Genomic DNA, 18,009 nt, shown 5'->3' with positions numbered 1-18,009 from the left:
CGGGGAGAACTTGCAAACTCCAAATATACAAGCATAGGATCGAATCCACAACTTGTATACCAGTTGAGGTCGTTAACATCTCGCCACCGAGGTGCCCAGCGTTGGTGCTTGATAAGCACTGTCATCAGCCAGCAGCAGTGTCATCGTCAATATCAGAGTTGTCATTAAATTTTGATTTAAAGCTTTCGTGACTGCAGGGATTCATATTCTTGGTTCTTTCGGGAAAGTCACGTAGAAGGGAAACAATAAAATAATAATATAAAACAATAAAATTCTCACGACGTTTCGACTGCAACACATGCAATCATCATCAGATGTGAAAACCACAGCGCCTGATGATGATTGCTTGTGTTGCAGTCGAAACGTCGTGATAATTTTATTGTTTTATATTATTTTATTGTTTCCCTTCTACGTGACTTTACCGAAAGAACCAAGAATATAGAGTTGTCATTCGTATCGTCATCATCGGCAGCAGCAGCGGGTCTCTTTTGCCCAATAGGTGTCCCATCACATGGCAAACTGACATGGTTCGTTGTCTGCAAACCACTCCACCACGGTCCTTCGTATCCCGGCTCACCACTTCGAACCACACTTACTCGTATACCAATTAATGTGATAACCCGACCAAAATGTAGGTGCAGTCAGCCATCAACCAACCATTTTTCACGTGGAGGATGTTGTGGAGCCATTGGTAACTCGCTGGTCTTGAGAACCGTGCCGAATTGCGGATGGCTCTTGAGATTCAAACGAAGGATGTGGGCGGCACTGGCTCTCAGTGCTTAGTAGATGGTTCCGATTGGCACGGTTGGCTACATACGGCGCGAAAAAAGTTCTGCATACATACAGTGCTGTTGCGTGTGGTAGATATTAGACCTTCGAGCGCTCTTGCTACCTCTGCTGTTAAAGTGGGATACCCTTCACTCACGTAGGTTTACACACGTCAATGCGACGGCTTAAGGGAAACAAAATATGAAAATACCCATTTCTAAATATACAGCTGTAATTATGTAACCTCGGATAAACTGGTCTTCCTTGCAAAAGAGGTGATGCACATCAATACGCTGTTACCTGGTTTGAGGCATTAATTTATAATTTCTCTCGATGAGCGTGACATTTTAACAACTTAGGCAAATTGAGAGGTGGCTCATACCGTAGGCCAAGAGCACTGAATTCTAATCCGGGATTCTATCACATGTGGTTAAGTGCAGTGAGTTTCCAGTCTTGGGATTCTATCACGTGGTTAAGTGCAGTGAGTTTTCAGTCTCGGCCCGGTTGTCAATCATTAAATGCCCATCACCATCGGTGGAGTTTGACTTCCATATTTTGGGGAGGGGGGGGGCAGGGGATCGCTTTTCCCTCACTTTGGGAATTGCGGGTGCATATAATTCAAATTTTTAACAATTTTTATTGTAAACTACCGAAACTAAATTTATAAAGGTGTCTAGTTCGGGGGTGAGGGGGGGCACGGGGGTGCAACTTCCCTCCTCTCCCTCGCAAACTCCGCCCATGCCCATCACGTGATGCTCATGTGTGAATGTTCAACTGTCGGAGGACGAACAGCGCCCTGCAGGTGGCAATGTGGAAAAGGGTGCCCCCCTGGTGTATGGGGTAGGGGAGAAGGTCACTCGAAGGGATCCTCAGACATGTGGTTTCCCATCTGTGCCAAAGTGAAAATAGGTAGCCAATCAGAGTTAGGTTGAAGCTTTGTTAATTAAAAAAAGTCTTGAGGCTCTGTTAAGAAGAGCCATCAAAGTGGGTGAGTGACGTGACTGCAGCATCACTCGCGTAAGTGTCTAATACGTCTCTCTGCACTGATCCAGTGAATCTCTAAACTTGACATTCTGAGACATGGAGGCTGTCCCCTCGGGGTAACGGCGACTTGGGGTGGCCACCCTGGGCCCCGAACTTTGGGAGGCCCCCCGCGCTTCAATGTCACGGTGTCAGATGTGAAGGCATCGGGGGGGGGCCCACACTTTGATTTACCCCGGGCCCCGCACCCCGTACCAAGACAGTTCGCTTACTTACCTGTCTACAAGAGATGTTGTTTAATGGGTTGTGCATCTTCCATCTTAGTGCCAAATTGCATTTAATTTTGACGTTGATTATTTTGTGGAGTCATTGGAGATACAGTTCACTGAACTAGAGAACCGACGAAAGCATTTTCTGGGTTCCAGCATTCAGTCTGTGTACTTTAGGAGTGCACGTAGTTATTCGCTGCCCGATGCCACTCCATATCAATCAACATTTTTGGGAGCCAACTTGGCTCCCAACTGTCCAGCTTCTCAGTGTAATCCCTGCGCGTGTGGCTGCGGGCCGAGTGCACCAGGCAATGTTGCAGCGCTCTTTGACACATGGCTTTGTCCTCCAAGCAGAGATGAATTCTGGCAAGCGCAAGCAAGCGTACCTGACACCCGGCGCATCACCGCTGCTCCGGAAGAGGATCGTGCTGTCCCTGGAAACGAAATTGCGCATCCTACGGCGTCTGGAGAAGGGCGAGACAGCCAAGCAGCTCGCGTTGGAATTCAACTTGGGCCACCGCACCATCTACGACATCAAGAAGGCCAAGGAGAAGCTGTGGCGGCTCAACAAGGTGCTGGACGTCGACACGGGGCTCTCGTACATGAAAGTGATCCGCGAGTCACGCTTCCCGCAGCTAGAGGAGGCCGTGTACAAGTGGTTCCGGCAGCACCGTGCCATGGGCCTCCCCATCACCAGCTCCATGCTCATCGAGCAGGCGCGGCACTTCCACGAACACCTGGGCCTCACCGAGCCATTCGCCGCAAGCGCCGGCTGGCTCCGTAACTTCAAGCGGCGCTACTGCATCGGCGAGCTGGGCGTGTCGGGCATGGACCTGGGGCGGGAGAGCTTCGTGAGCACCCTGGCGCACGCCAAGGAGGACTTGGCCAACCCGCTGGTACGCGTCCGCATGGGCGGCGCCTTCCCTGCGCCGTACCCCCAGGTGGTGGTGGAGAAGGTGTCGGATGATGCGGCGGAGGCCCTGGCGGCGCGGGAGAGCTTCATGAAATTCCTGGAGGAGCAGGGGTTAAGCCCACAGCAGGTGTACGCCGCCACGGAGACGGGGCTCTACTGGAAGAGTCTCCCCGCGCGCACTGCCGCCGGGAACTGCCGGGTCGGCAGGGATCGCATCGCGCTGCTCCTTTGCGCCAGCGCAGCAGGCACGCACCGGCTGCCCCTCGCCGTCGTGGGCAGGGCTGCCCACCCGAGGGTGTTCAGGAACCTGGACGTAAGCCTGCTGCCCGTGCACTACTACAACCACAGGCGTGCGTGGGTCACCACCGACATCTTCCGCCGCTGGTTCCGTGAGAGGTTCGTGCCGGAGGTGACGCAGAACCTGGAAGCGCTGGGGCTGCCGCCCAAGGCCGTGCTGCTGCTTGACAACTCACCCGCGCACCCCGACGACGGCTCGCTGTGCTGCGGGGACATCACCGTCTTCTATCTCCCCCCGAACTTGGCGCCAGCGCTCAAGCCCCTGGAGCAGGGCGCCGTAGGCCACCTGAAGGTGCTGTACCGCCGTGAAGTGGCGCGCGGGATGGCCTTGGGTGTGGATGCCGACCTGCAGTCCTACTGGAAGGACTTCACCGTGAAGCACGCCCTGTACACTGTCGCCGCCGCCTGGGACGCTGTGCACGAGAGGACGCTGCAGCGCTGCTGGAGAAAGCTGTGGCCGCATGCGTGGGGGGTGGCTGAGCCCGGTATCCCCGACCTCGCTGTCGGGGGAGAGGCGGCGGGGGAAGCGCACGGGGAGGGAACACGCGGGGTGCAGGAAGACGAGGAGGGACTGAGTGTGCGCAGTTTTGTGCAGGTGTTACGCGCCGTGCCAGGCTGCGACCGCGTCAGGGAGAGCGACGTCGCCGAGTGGTTGGAGGTGGACGCCGCCGACCCGGGGCGCGCGCCGCTCGGTAGCGGCGCAGGCGGACGCGGCGCCGATGGCGGCGGCGACGCCAGCGACGGCGACAACAGCGAGCAGGAGGAGGAGACGGTGCCCGTGAGCCGGATCACTCACAAGGAGGCGGTGCGCGTGCTGAGCCGCGCCATCGAGTACGCGCAGGAGCAGGCCGACACGGACCACAGCGAGGTCTACCTGCTCATGGCGCTCAGGGACCAGGCGCTGAAGAAGCACAAGCAGCACGCATGCCAGAGGGTGCTGGGCTATGCCGTCCCTCCTCCGGCCGCACCCTCCACGTTACGGCAGTGACCGCTTGACCTGATCAATGCCGCCACCTTCCCAAGGTGTTATTCCGCTCCGTTACGTTCCGTTTGGTTGTGTCACTTGTGTCTTTACGCTGCTGACGGTCCCAAGCGCAGGTGTTAGATTATTTGGCTGCGCTGCATCGTGAGAAGTACCCACAATGCCACGGGAACATTAGCGGAGCACATGTTACTCAAAGTAGCCTGGTTTGCGTGCGGGTTTACGTGTCTAAAATTTTTATGAGTGTTTTTGGAGGAGCTGTCTTTTTTATGAGTGGTGCGACATATCCAGCGGGACCGTGCGATGACATGCACAATTTCTGGATATGATTTGAGTTATTTTATTGATTTTATTTGGCTTGACACTGTAAAAACATGGTGTGATTTGTGGGGAGTGGTGTCATTGTACTTACACTACAATCAAGCTGTCAAGGTTAAACTTCTTAGCACTCTCAGCAATTTTACCTAATGGGTCTCTCCTCTTGGTTGACAGCATGATTGTCTGGTGCCATCAGTCCAAAGGAAATAATATTTGGTCATACCACCCCATCGTGCAATGTGCTGGCCCAAATAGGTGTTTGCTAACATCAGTTAGTCCCAACAATTATAAGCAGGCCAAAAGGGCGTATTGCTATCAACGTATGAGACTCGCGTTGTAAAAGAGACATTAAAAATCGCTTATACTAGTAGGAACCCCCTGGTTACACCAGCCCACAGGGGATTCTTGTGTCCGTCCGTCGTGCATCCAAAAATCGAAGGGGTGGGGCTGGGTGGAGAAGGGAGGGTGGGGAGGGGCTGGGTGGGGAGGGAGGGGCTGGGTGGGGAGGGGAGGGTGGGGAGGGGCTGGGTGGGGAGGGTGGGGCTGGGTGGGGGTGGGAGGGGTGGCGCTGGGTGGGGAGGGGCTGGTCACCCCGTGGTGCCCTTATAAAGCTCAACGTTTAACCTACTCACGCCGGCTTGTGCCCGCCCTCACAGTCGGGCATATTTTTGGAATACGGCACGCCGCCATTGACCCTGGCCATTGACCAAGCAACCCAACGTTCCTACCAGCTCCCTCCGCAGGAATGTGTTTCACATTGAAGCCAGGGCTCTGTGAATAGTAGCTCGTCTTGCGGTGCTTGAAAGTAGTCAAAACACCATTTGTTACCCATTGTAACTTGGTTGCTTGCAGCTGAATGCCTTATATGGTGACGTCTGCCAATAGTTGCAGACCGGTTACAGTTGAGACACTCGACTTTGGAGTTATCTGCTCAGTGAAATGTCGTTACATTTTTCATATGCACATTTGGGAACTATGTTACAATCCTGAGTATGCCGTTTAATTTCCTATTTTTGGGCTCAGATGTGGACAATTCAAATCACAGTTGATTTGGTAGTGCTAGTTCAAGAGCAATTTGAACAAATGATCGCACTTAAGTGTGAACCTAGCATCAGACTGCAAATATCACTCTTGATTGCAAGCAGTAGTGGCTCAATACTGGGTTTTTGCATCACGTTAGGTGCCTGACAGTATTTGTGAGTTTTAAAAGGCATTTTTATGTTGTTACCAAAATCATGTTTGGTGATTAGCAGACGCAGGGGAATTATGTTTGTTGATTTCCTTTATTCGGAATGTTATTTCATATTTATAGTCTCCATAAATACGTATATTGAACTTCTTCCGCACTGTCTGTAGCAAACCATGCTCATCGGAGATGCGGGGGAAGGACAACAAACTAAAGACAAAAATAAGTTCGGAAGAAATTCATTTTCAATCTCGAAAATTTGTTTCCAATCTAATGTGCTGTGCTGTACAATCGTGCGGTGGTTAAACAGATCATTCAGAGAAACGGTGGACGGATGGATAAGGTTTCTCAGTACAAAGAACCACGTTCAGGTTTACCTCGCTTTATGCAGTAGATGAGTTCCAAAAAAAGGGCACACAGATCGAAACTGCACGAGACGGCTGCTGGTCGAGTAGCGTCTCCCACGTCCGATAGCGTAGCCACATGAGTGAATCCAAACAGCATAGAGCGAACTTGTGGTCGGAAGAGGTTCCTCGCACGCACGCGAAATTGGACAAACGGAACCCACGTAAAGCGAGGGAAACCTGTATTAAAATGTGCTAAAGTCTACTGATGTGTGCGCACGCACAACCTGAACACGGTACATCACTCTCACAGGGTTGATAAAATGGCTTTCCGACTTCGTACTGTCGCGCTCATACATTTTGTCTCGTTGTTTGATCGTTGTGGAAAACGTTTCCTGCTCTGACGAATGAATCACGATGTAAGCAGTCGTGCCCTTCGGCGTGCATGAAGGTCGTTTTGACGCAAGCTCGGAATTAGATGAAAATAAGTAAACCGCCTCGTCTCTGTGCTCTGTGTCTTTTTTTATTATTGACATGAATTCCTGCAGTCACTCAAGATTTGTAGAGAGCTGTCGCCGAAATAATGCGGGGTTTTTTTCAGAAAAAATTATGTACGTTGGTCTAGAACAGGGGTGGGGGGAACCTTTTTTTCTGCCAAGGGCCATTTGGATATTTATAACATCATTCGCGGGCCATACAAAATTATCAACTTAAAAATTAGCCTGTTATATTTGGTCAAACATTTAATTAGCTCACCCCTAATGCGATGGCTGGAACTGCTTCTCTTTGGTGAGGCGTATGGTGTTAGCTAGTATTGACGATGTTGCTACTCGCCGCTGCTTTTCCAGGTTTGTGTCTAGATTTATTGAATTTCGAGTCCCGTCTGCGGTTGCCTTGGCAGGCCCAGACCAAATGATTTCGTGGGCCTTATACGGCCCGCGGGCCGGACGTTCCCCACCCCCTGGTCTAGAAGGTCCATGGGTTGGACTGTTGTAACTTTACGGTTCATACTTTTGTAGCTTTATTCATCTTAGCCATGCACTTTATGACCAGATGAGAGCTCGTTGAGACAACGTCCTCTGTTGCTTCAGGGACCTGGGGTGCAAATAAAAGGTACAAAATACCAATCTAGGAAAACTCGAAAAAACATCACGTTTTGAGAAAAATAAATTTTAAGTGAAAATGCGAGCAGGATAGCCTCATTTGCATGAGCGACCTGGGTAACTGAAACTTTGGAAGTGAAATGCACAACCCAGGCCGACACACGATGCTGTGGGCGACCTGTTCACTACAAAAGAAATAAGGTGCAACAGTGAAGCAAAGGGGCCGTCCATAAATGATGTGACGCGATTTTGGCCGATTTTTGACCCCCCCCCCCTCCTCCCCTCGACACAGGCATCACAAAAAATCAGACCCCCCTCAAATATGACGTCACAAAGCTCTGCCCCCCCTCCAAAACCATATTTCCATTTTAAAAATAAAACATGCTTCAAATCACTTTAAACTATTGTCATTGTAGTGCGTATTTAATGTGGCGCTGCACTTTGACGTTGTAGGAGAAAACATTAAAAAGGAGGCGTTGGAAAGCTGAAATTTAGCATAAAATTTACTTTAAAATATTCAACGTCTAACTAAAACTGCAGATGTTCTGAATATATTGAAATTCTCTTATAATTATAAAATATAAAAAGTAATTATAACTATTAAAAAATATTTGAAACTTTGTAGTAGAACGAAGCAAAATGGAGAGTACAATTAGATTCATTCCACAGAATGAAAAGCCCTGGTAGAATCATTAAAATATTTTTTTTAAATAACAATCATTAAAAGATTTAACAATATTTATGTTAAATCTTTTTATGCTTCTCCATTATTTAAAGTTGCGCATTTTGAAGTGACGTCACATTTCTCAAACCCCCCCCCCCTCGTCACACATCGTCACAAATGTCTGACCCCCTCCCCCCCCCCCAGGTGTGTCACGTCATTTATGGACGACCCAAAGGGAAATCTGATCTTTATATAACTGCTTAACAAATCCAGACATTTCAGCCACGGCGGATGTGAGTCTGCGTGCGGAACACACCATCGCTCTGTTCTTGATAACATGAGTGCCATATTCTTTGGTTCTTTAGGTAAAGTCACGTTGATAAAAAAACAATAAAATTCTATGCTAATTCCTTTGTCAAGGCGCTTTGTTTCTTCTCACACAGCTTAAAGGTCGTGATCTCAGCGTGGCTTTCTCACTCCAGCGCTGTCCTCAGACAGTCTCGTCCCCTTCACCTGATGAAGGCCGCTTGTGTTGTGGCCGAAACGTCGTGAGAATATTATTGTGTTATTTTATTTTAGCAATTTATTATTTTATTCTCATTCTACGTGACTTTACCGAAAGAACCAAAGAAGATGAATCCTTGCAGTCACGAAAGCTTTAAATCGAAATTTAAATAGAAAAATAAAAAAGCTCACGTTTAGATTTTGATTAAAATTTAAATTTTACCGCCTCTACGGGAAGGGTTTCCACATAACCATAAGCCTGATGACGACCGCTTGTGTTGCGATCGAAACGTCGTGCGTTTTTGTTTTGTTATTGTTTTCTATCTACGTGACTTTACCGAAAGAACCAAAGAATATGATTTCCTGCAGTCACGAAAGTTGTCAATCAAAATTTTACATGAGTGCCACTTCGTGAGCAGTCAACCGATGAATAGGCTGACCCCTGGCACAGGAGCGTGGAATTTCCACCGCTGGTTCAGCACTCGTCACGCAGGTGACCACTGGCCGACACGATATTGGGCGTGGGGCCATTATATTAGATCGCGTAAATATGTGTCGTTAACCTACTACCACAGCCAATTCGTAGGGTTTGTAACCTAAACAAAACGTGCCAATTAGTGACCACTTCAGCACATCGGTCGCGTTGGAGAGTTAAGGCCCCATAAACCTTATGAAGTAGCAACTAATTGGCACGTTTTGTTTACGTGACGAACCTTTACTAATTGGTGGTGGGTTAACGACACATTTCCGCGATCTATCCCCCCAAAAAAACCTTGACTTATGAATAATATTGGTAGCGAAAGCCTCCAATATATCACTCAACGAAGCCCTCTATCCAACCACATCACAGTTGCAGTTCACGAACGCCCCCTTCTCTCTCACCCCCCCACCTCCCCCGTCGACGTCAACATTTATCTCGCTGGCGTTGTGTGGCTCACGAACGCAACCCTACCCCTGCGCCTCCCCCACCCCCTCGGGATTACCACAAACACTTCGGCGTAGCTTTAGCAATTGTCGAACGCACCCCCGTAAGACAGTTTGACGCACGCGCGAATTGTTCGTTCGCGAACGCACCCCCCCCCTCCACCACCACAACCACTAACACACAGACAAAGGTCCCCCGTGTAGCCTCCCCACCGCCACCACGCGGCCGCCGGGGCAAAGTGCAGTTAGCGAGCGCCTATTGACAGCCGGCGATGGCGCGCGACGTGGCGGCGGCGGCGGTGCCGGCGCTGCCCTGGACATCGCCGCGCCCGGCCGCCTTTGTTTCCCCGGCGCCGATGTTGTCCGCCGCGCGCCAGGCGCCCGTCTGATGCCGAGCCCGGCGACTCTGCGTGGAGGCCCAGGGGAGCCGCCTTCTGGTGACCGCCACCGATGGTGGCCGTGAGAGGCGGCGGCGACGGCGGTGGCGATTCGCGGCCCAACTTCGTCTCCGAACGCCGTGAAGTCGTGGACAGGGCAGCCGGACCCCACCAGCGGCTGCCTGCAGGTGAGAGAGCGACTGGGGCCAGGCTCTGTCGACTGCTGCATGAAGGGTCAGCGCTTCGGAGCCGTGGTTTTAATCTTGTCAGGGAGTGTTGAGAGCCTGGGAGCCATCGGCGGCTCAGCCACCGTCGGGGTGTGAGCCATCGCAATGTGAGCCTTTAGAGGTGTGAGCCGTCATCGGAGAGTGAACCGTCGTTACAAAGAGCGATCATCTGAGTGAGCCATGGGAGAAGTGAGCCATCATCTGAGTGAGCCATCATCAGAGAGAGAGAGAGCCATCATCTGAGTGAGCCATGAGAGAGGTGAGCCATCATCTGAGTGAGCCATGGGAGAAGTGAGCCATCATCTGAGTGAGCCATGAGAGACGTGAGCCGTCATCTGAGTGAGCCATGAGAGAAGTGAGCCATCAGAGAGGTGAGCCATCATCAGAGAGAGAGAGCCATCGGAGAGCCATCATCAATGTGGGCCATTCGAGCCTGAGCCATCAGTGTGATCCATCAGAGATTGATATTTGAGCAATTCATTGTATGACTTATTGTGGATTGATTAATCAGTAATTCCTCGGTTGTCTGATGCAGCCAGGGATTATTGATAAGTTTGGGATATCATCTATTAGGGGTTGATGCATCAAGGTTTGGGATTGATCAAGCGGTAATCCACTATGGGGGGTGGGGGGGTATTGTGCCTGGTGTGAGTCCTCGGTGATTCATCGCTCAGGGTTTGACCAATCAGCGCCAGATCTCGGAAGCTAAGCAAGTTTTTAAGCCTGGGTAAGTGCTCCGTTTTCTGAGCACTATCCACTACGAAGGCGCGGTGTAGGCTGCCTTGTGCTGCTTGATGTGCATCAGCAGTGCGCTTTTAAATATGGTATTGTACTGGACTATGCTCCCACGCCGCCTTATGCTCCCCTATTTCACCAACCCACACGCAGCGGTGGCGAGATGTTAACTGCCTCGCCTGGTTTTCAGGAGGCCGTGGGTTCGATCGTGACACTGACGCCTGTATATGTGGAGTTTGCGTGGCTCTCTCCGGTTTTTCCTTCCACATTTAGAAAAAAAAACACGTTTAGAGTATTTGGCAGCTAGAAATGTCCGCACGATAAGCCACTTCGTTGAGCTGTCATTTGTGGCCAGGTCGCTTCTGAAAAAGAGCTATATTGCTCAGTGGGCCTTACCTGGTCAAATAAAAAGTGTATTTTAGTGTGCATAAGTATGGTCAAATATCCCCTACGATTCATAAGTTAATTTATAAAAGGGCTGTACATGCAATTGTGTTATTAGGTGGTAATGACCGTGAGGTTTCCCCGATTCGTGGAAATGCTTCCTTGCGCTTGTTTCTCAGACGTCCCCAACGGGTGGGAATCCTCTGGGCTGCAATCGGATGAGCCGGGGTCTTCTTCTCGTTTGGCGCTGTCGTGCGCAGAGATGTCGGCTTCGCGGAGAGGCAGAGGACCCGATGCCGCCCACGTGGAGGTGAAGATGGAGGAAAACAGCGATGAGGGTCCGTGTCGCGCAACGGGGGAATTTGCCCACGGCTGCTCCGGAGCACGGCCTTAGGTTGTTGCAAGAGGCCCCTTCTTGAGTCTGCCACGTTTTTCACAGTAGACTACGGCCTAGGTCAATAAAAACTATGCAGTATACTGTGGTGGCGAGTGTTAACCACCTTGCCTGGTATGCCGAAGTTCATGGGTTCGATCCTGACCCGGACGCCTGCTGTATGTTTTGAGTTTGTATAATTTCCCCACGGTCGTGGGTTTTTCTCCAGGTCCTCTGGTTATTCCCTCCACATTTAGAAACATGCATTTAAAGTGTTTGGCTGCGATAGATTGCCACATGATACGCCACTTCGTTGAGCTGTGATTTGTGACCAGGTCGCTTCTGAAAAAGAGCTTTGTAGCTCAGTGGGCCTTACTTGGTAAAATAAATAATTGTTTGTTTTTTAGTTGAAGTAGATCCAACACGATATTGGTACCACCAGATCTTGGTAAAAAATAATTCCTGCCATCAAAAAACACAGATGCCAATTCCCAAACTGTTTGGGAGTTGATCAGGCTTTTTGTTGCCTTCATCTTAATTGTTAATGAAGTGAAAAATGTTGTGATTTACCTGCAGGTAGTGATGAAATTTCAGTTTGTATGTTTCACCGGTACACAATGCCCTACGCTTACAAACAATGTTGTATTTTTAAAGGTTGACGCAACTCAAAATAAGAAATAATCATGTATACATATGGATTACTTAACGTTTTCCAACATGCATTTGTGCACAACCATAGTATGCTCTAGTGTCATGAACGTGGTATTCTTGCCCTACCTTTTAATATGACACATTGTGTCGCGCCTCCCCAAATCTCTCATTTTGAAACTTCAGAACATCCAAAATGTACCTATGTATGTTAAAGTTCTTCCGCAGCGTACATAGCCAACCGTGCTAATCAGAGGTGCGGGGGAAAGACAACAATCTAAACACAAAAAGCCGTTCTGAAGAGATGAGTTTTCAATCTAGATTTACCAAATATGACGTTAGACTTCTCACTTGTTTCCATAATCTAGATCACAGCTCTCATACCGTTGTTTTTCCTGCACCGCAGACATGGGTGAGGTTAGCAGTGGAGCTACGGGACAGCAGCATCGGTCACCGTTGAGACGTGTGGGAAAAGAGGGACCTGGAGCTGGGCAAGAGCTCGAGGGGGGGGACGAGGGATGCGGTGGTGGCGAGGGCTGGCAGGAGGACTGGCACGAGGAACCCAGAAACGTCGCTCTCTCCTGCGTTGGTAGGCGAGCGCTCACCTCTACACCCTCGCCTCTTACTGGCGACGTCACTGCTACGATCATGCGGCTATCTGGATGATCTATTGCACTACTGTTTGGTTCGATTACTCGACGAATTGGACAGCACGAATATACGGAAGACCCAACTTACGGAAATCCGACTTTACGGAAATGCTCCCGTAAATCATGTAAAAAATGCAATACTGTATGCGTAAATGTTTGCATTAGTTGCGTAAGCGCAAACAGTGCGGCGCGGTGAGGTTGCGGATGAATCCAGCAGAGCGGGGCGTAAGGCGGTATTCATAAACAATTGGACACAGTTCTATATATGTTCCATTAGTTTAATTATGGGTAGTGTTAGGGTAGATGTTCGATCAAATGAAAGAATCATAGGAAGTGCAGAGGGTATGTATAGCAATACGATACAGGTAGCGATGGAAAACGGATGACAGCGCGACACAGTACTGAGAGAAAACGGTAGGGGAGGCACAACCATTTCTGGATATGCGATTTTATTGTTGATTTTGGGGGGAAATGTTCAGTTTATGACATGGAAAATTCGGGTTACGGATATTTATCGGGAACCTAACCCTTCTGTAACCCGGGGACTGCCTGAAGTCGGAAAGACAAAGTCTTCACCTCTCTTCCTCGAATTGCCGCTGGACGGGAAGACGATGGGCGAGGCTTGCTGGGGTTATCAGCATCATCAACCAGGTCACGCTGGGCATCTTTGTCGGAGGTTTCCTGCCTTCTGAAGGAATTTTTGTAAAGGGGCCTGTGTAACTGACCACTAAAAAAAGTAGTCAATTGCAATTTTTACTTTAATACATTTTATCAACCAATCACGTTCTACCCAATCCCGAGGGCGAGAGTCCAAGCCACGGTTGTTGCTGTTGCGGCTGCTTAGAGGTGGAGGACGACTGCCCGGGAGATGGAGCTGCTGTGGAGAACGGCAATGCGGAGGAGGAGGGGAGTGGCTGGAGTCATCGCATGCCCACAGTCAATGAGGGCGACGCGGAGGAGAGCAGCGACAGTAGCGATGGTGAGTAGCGGCAGCGTTCTTCTCTCTCCCCATGTATGCGATCAAAGCAGCATCAAAATTCCATTACCGGGCTTCCTCACCCACATCTATAAACGAGGCCAAATAGTCTAAATACTCCCTCCAATGGCTGCCACTGCAATCGGATCCCGTTTCAAGATCAAAATCGTATTCATGGGCTTGCCCCTGCCTCTCCCTTCTCGTTCATTCTACTCTCCACACACTGTCTCATCTCTACTCTACTTCCCTCCACGCATTCTCCCCTCTCAAATCACATGACTCTCCGCCACGCACAATCCTACCTCTCACTTCTCGTCTCACTCTCCGAACTGTGCGACGCACTTCATTGACTGTGCAAATTATGTACGACCACAATCGCTGAGAGACGTTGTCTGTGGTCGCGGTGAAATGTGTTTCCCAGATGAGGACGAGGAAAAGGAAGTGAGGCTGCAAGTGTGCGGGGTTTGCTGGAAGGAGTTCCCCCGGCTGTCTTGCTTGAAGCGGCACCTGACGTCGCACACAGGCGAGAAGGCGTTCCCATGCAGCGCTTGCGGGAAGCACTTCTCCAGCACGTCGTCGCTCAACAGGCACCGCAAGACGCACGAGGAGGTGAAGCCCTTCGTGTGCACGGTGTGCGAGAGGCAGTTCTCGCACTTGGACTACCTGAGGAGCCACCAGCGCACGCACACCAAGGAGAAGCCCTACGCGTGCAGCAAGTGCGGCAAGGCGTTCACGCGGCTCACGTACGTGAGGGAGCACGAGCAAGCGCACACCGGCGCGAGGCCGTACGCGTGCGAGCTCTGCGGGAAGACGTTTCCCTACAAGACCAACATGAAGATACACATGAAGAAGCACGGCGAGAAGAAGGAGGTGTAACTCCCTTCAAGCCGGGGGCTGGGGAAATTTCTCCTACCTCTTTTTTCCACTGCGCAACCGGGTCGTGCCGTGGCCAGGCCATCGCCGGTTGGGTCAGAAGGCGCCAGGTTGTTTTTGAGCTGCCGACGTATCCGGCAATGGAAGAAGCCGAGACGTGTGTAGATACTAAAACTAAACTATTTTTTTTTTCCAGTTAAGGCCCCACTGAGCTATTTCGCTTTTTCAGAAGCGACCTAGCCACAAATGATAGCTCAGGCAAATGCTTTAAACGCATGTTGATTCTAAATGTGGAGGGGAAAACCAGAGGACCTGGAGAAAAATACACGCGACTGTGGGGAGAACATGCAAACTCTAATTATACAGACGTCAGGGTCTAGATCAAACCCATGTACTCCTGCATACCAGGCGAGGTAGCTAACATCTCGCCACTGCGGTGATGCCGTGTCCTCACAGTGTACCGATTTACGTCGCATGTAACCAACGTGTTATTAAACCTACCCCTGGCCTTGCTTGGCCCCGAGTAAGATACAGATGTCTTGTGAATCCAGTGTATCACAGTTTGGTATCAGTTTGACTCGGAACATAGTGGGAAGCACTGTATTGTGAATGCCCTGTGCTGGCTCGGCTTGGATATGCCAGTGGAAAAGGGCCGAAGAGGGTTTTAAAAATTTCCTTTGGCGGGGATACACATGAACGCACACCTCGGCGTGTCAACCGAGTGTAACAAAGCCTTCGGGAAAGACAAGCGACTGAGCGCGCGAAACTGAGAAACACGAGCGTTATTGCCAAGTTGAAATTATTCTTTCCCTTGAACCCTATCAATGCGGAGTAACAGATAAATGGTGTTTGCGGGCCACTTCGAAGTGATAGGCCTCGTGTTGCCATGGGGCCGTTCTGAACTATGAAATGAATCGTGGGCGGCAGGTTCCCCACACTTGCTCTAATGAAACAGGAATCGTGATGTCATCGCCAAAAAGTGATAGCACAGCTGTTTTTGGATCGAACATGTCGGCTGTTTCTTGAATAAATACACAAACTGATTGAAGTTATATTTGTACCCAACATAGCTTCAAGATCAAGAGTCGTCACGACTAGTGTCCATCGATGCCACCACACCTCACCATCACTGTCTCCCTTCTGCTGGATACTGGAGCCATTACATCGTTAAAAGCCATCGCCCTCCCCAAGGTTGCGCTGAGTCTAATCATCACCACCACCAAAGTTTAAACCTCCCCTTGGTTGCTAGCCTCTGGCTGACACTTACAATACATATCTCAGCAATGTAGCCTCCTCCAGCCCACACGTGTTCTCACTAAGTCTTCTTTATATACACGTGGATTTCCAATTTCATTATCTACCGAACTTTACAGTTGCTTAAAGTCTCCTACTATGAAATTCCTAGCAACGTGGCAAGTGCTTTCAAGATGTCGTCTGAAATTCTCTTACGATATTAAGAAGCCACTGGAGTTGTGCACTTTTAAATCTAAATCTAATTTTTTTTTAGAACTGCTTGTGTTTAGTTTGTCTTTCCCCCGCACATCCGATGAGCATGGTTGGCTACGTACGGTGCGAAAGAAGTTCAACTTGCATATCTTAAATCTTAAAACAACCTTGGCAAACAAATGTTATTGGATAGGCTCAACTTTAATAACAGTGGTTGCCAGTGGACAAATCCAGCGTAGTAGTTCAATAACTTTGAAGCGTCGTGCTTTCTCGTTTAATAAAAAAATGTCCTGCAAGAGAAGAGCCATGATAAATTGGATCCATATTCTTTAGTTCTTTCGGTAAAGTCACGTAGGTAAAAATAAAACAAAAATTAAAACAACTAAATTAAATCACAACGTTTCGGGCGCAACACAAGCGCCCGTCATCAGGTGGGACACAACAGTTATAAACAACTGCGGAACTGGGCAAGAAATCTGCAGTGAAACAAGACGCTATATAAATAAGAGAGGGGTGGGAGGAGCCAAGGAGGAGATACAGAGTGGGGGGGGGGGGTGCGTGGGGCGGGGCATAGGAAGATCAAAGAGAAAAGGGAAGCCACTAAACATGCTGAACATGCTGCAATGGACAACATGACACTAAACATGCTGAACATGCTGCAATGGACAACATGACACTAAACATGCTGAGATACAGAGTGGGAGGGGGGGGTGCGTGGGGCAGGGCTACGTAACTTTACCGAAAGCACCAAAGAAAATTGGTTTCGGACTCATTTAATTGCTCCTCTGCATGTAAATCTTTTAAAGGAGAAGTATTTATTTATTGGCTCTGAAGAGAAACCAGAGTTAACTCTTTGCGCCCCCACTCGTTGCTACTTATGTGAACGCTCCATTTAAAGCCCTTGAATCCTTCTTTCGTTGCACATTCGTTTTGTCATGTTCCATTTAAACACAACCGTAAATTATCCGAATACACCTCCCTATTAGTTCTTACTTTTATTGGCACTAAAACGTCTAAAACGCTCGAGCTATTCGTGTAAATTGATTGTTTATTGCGTTATTTCCATTACGCATAATGGAGTATTGGATCATACTTCACCATGATGGTGAGTGTGAGCTGGTGAAAGTGAACAACATATCTATATGTGGGAGCATAGTCAGGCACGACTTTGTACATTGCTACACGCTCCGGTGTTCTGGCCAGAATATATAACATGTACGGTAAATATCATTACATTTAGGCTTTTATTCCGTGATAAGAATGCACCCATAATAAATATTCGCACAATAGATTGTGGTGATGTGTGAATGCGTGACGTTGCCTGAACTGCGCATTGATCCAAATGAGAGTAATTCACCTAGCTTCACAGTCCCCTTGGAATCCGTGCTGAAGCTTTCGTTAATTCTCATAGTGATTGTGATTCCTGTTCGTTCTTTTCTCAATCCGCTTGTCGTGGTGAGGGTCGCGGCGGCAGCACGTTGAGTAGGGCGGTACACACCTCCCTTTCCCTGGCAAGACACTCTAGCACTTCCTGGGGAATTCCCAGGCGTTCCCAGGCCAACCGAGCGACATAGTCATGCCAGCGTGTCCTGGACCGGCCCCGGGATCTTCACCCAGTGGCATTTAATTTCTATTGAAACGATCAACGCGCACGTCCTTTGGGTGTGACCATCCGTCTCTTCCAGCCAGTCAGCAAAACTTTTATTATAGAGCCCTGTCTCCACCTTTCTCTTTCCTTATTTGTCATGTATATCATCACAGATTATCTCGATTTCTTGCTCTGTCGCTGTTTCTATCCGCTTCTCAATTCCTCTCCCCTCTCTTCCCTGCACTGTATCTCACCCACTTCCCTAGCTCACTTCATGTTTCTCAAAGTAATTGAAAATATGCTATAAAAGCATTTTGCTGTTATGGAGCTATATGTATATATATCTCTTTAAAAAATGCTATTTAGCTCAGTGGGCCTTACCTAGTAATAAAAACAATGTATAGTAAATCTAAGTGTGTTTTCAAACTGGCTAACAATAATTGGCAGTCTATTTTATACGTAATGAGTTTGCATTTATA

At 49.2% G+C, this 18,009-nt stretch overlaps 1 protein-coding gene across 2 annotated transcripts; it reads left to right on the top strand.

The window, feature by feature from the left end:
• The first annotated feature begins 9,330 nt into the window (after positions 1–9,330).
• Positions 9,331–17,231, top strand: LOC116951140 (uncharacterized). Of its 2 annotated transcripts, none has more exons than XM_032969597.2 (5): positions 9,331–9,818; positions 11,237–11,314; positions 12,404–12,586; positions 13,492–13,626; positions 14,045–17,231. In XM_032969597.2, the coding sequence occupies exons 1-5, from the start codon at positions 9,704–9,706 to the stop codon at positions 14,497–14,499; spliced, it is 966 nt and encodes a 321-aa protein (XP_032825488.2). In that variant the 5' UTR covers positions 9,331–9,703; the 3' UTR covers positions 14,500–17,231. The 2 variants fall into 2 exon arrangements, with proteins under 2 accessions (XP_032825488.2, XP_032825487.2); XM_032969596.2 differs by having other exon boundaries at positions 9,332–9,818; positions 11,156–11,314.
• The last annotated feature ends 778 nt before the right edge of the window (positions 17,232–18,009 follow it).

This window comes from Petromyzon marinus, chromosome 42 (genome assembly GCF_048934315.1).
Source record: "Petromyzon marinus isolate PM22_M1 ecotype Great Lakes invasive population chromosome 42, UKy_Petmar_22M1.pri1.0, whole genome shotgun sequence".
NCBI lineage: Eukaryota > Metazoa > Chordata > Hyperoartia > Petromyzontiformes > Petromyzontidae > Petromyzon > Petromyzon marinus.
This window is presented reverse-complemented; position numbering and strand designations above follow the sequence as displayed.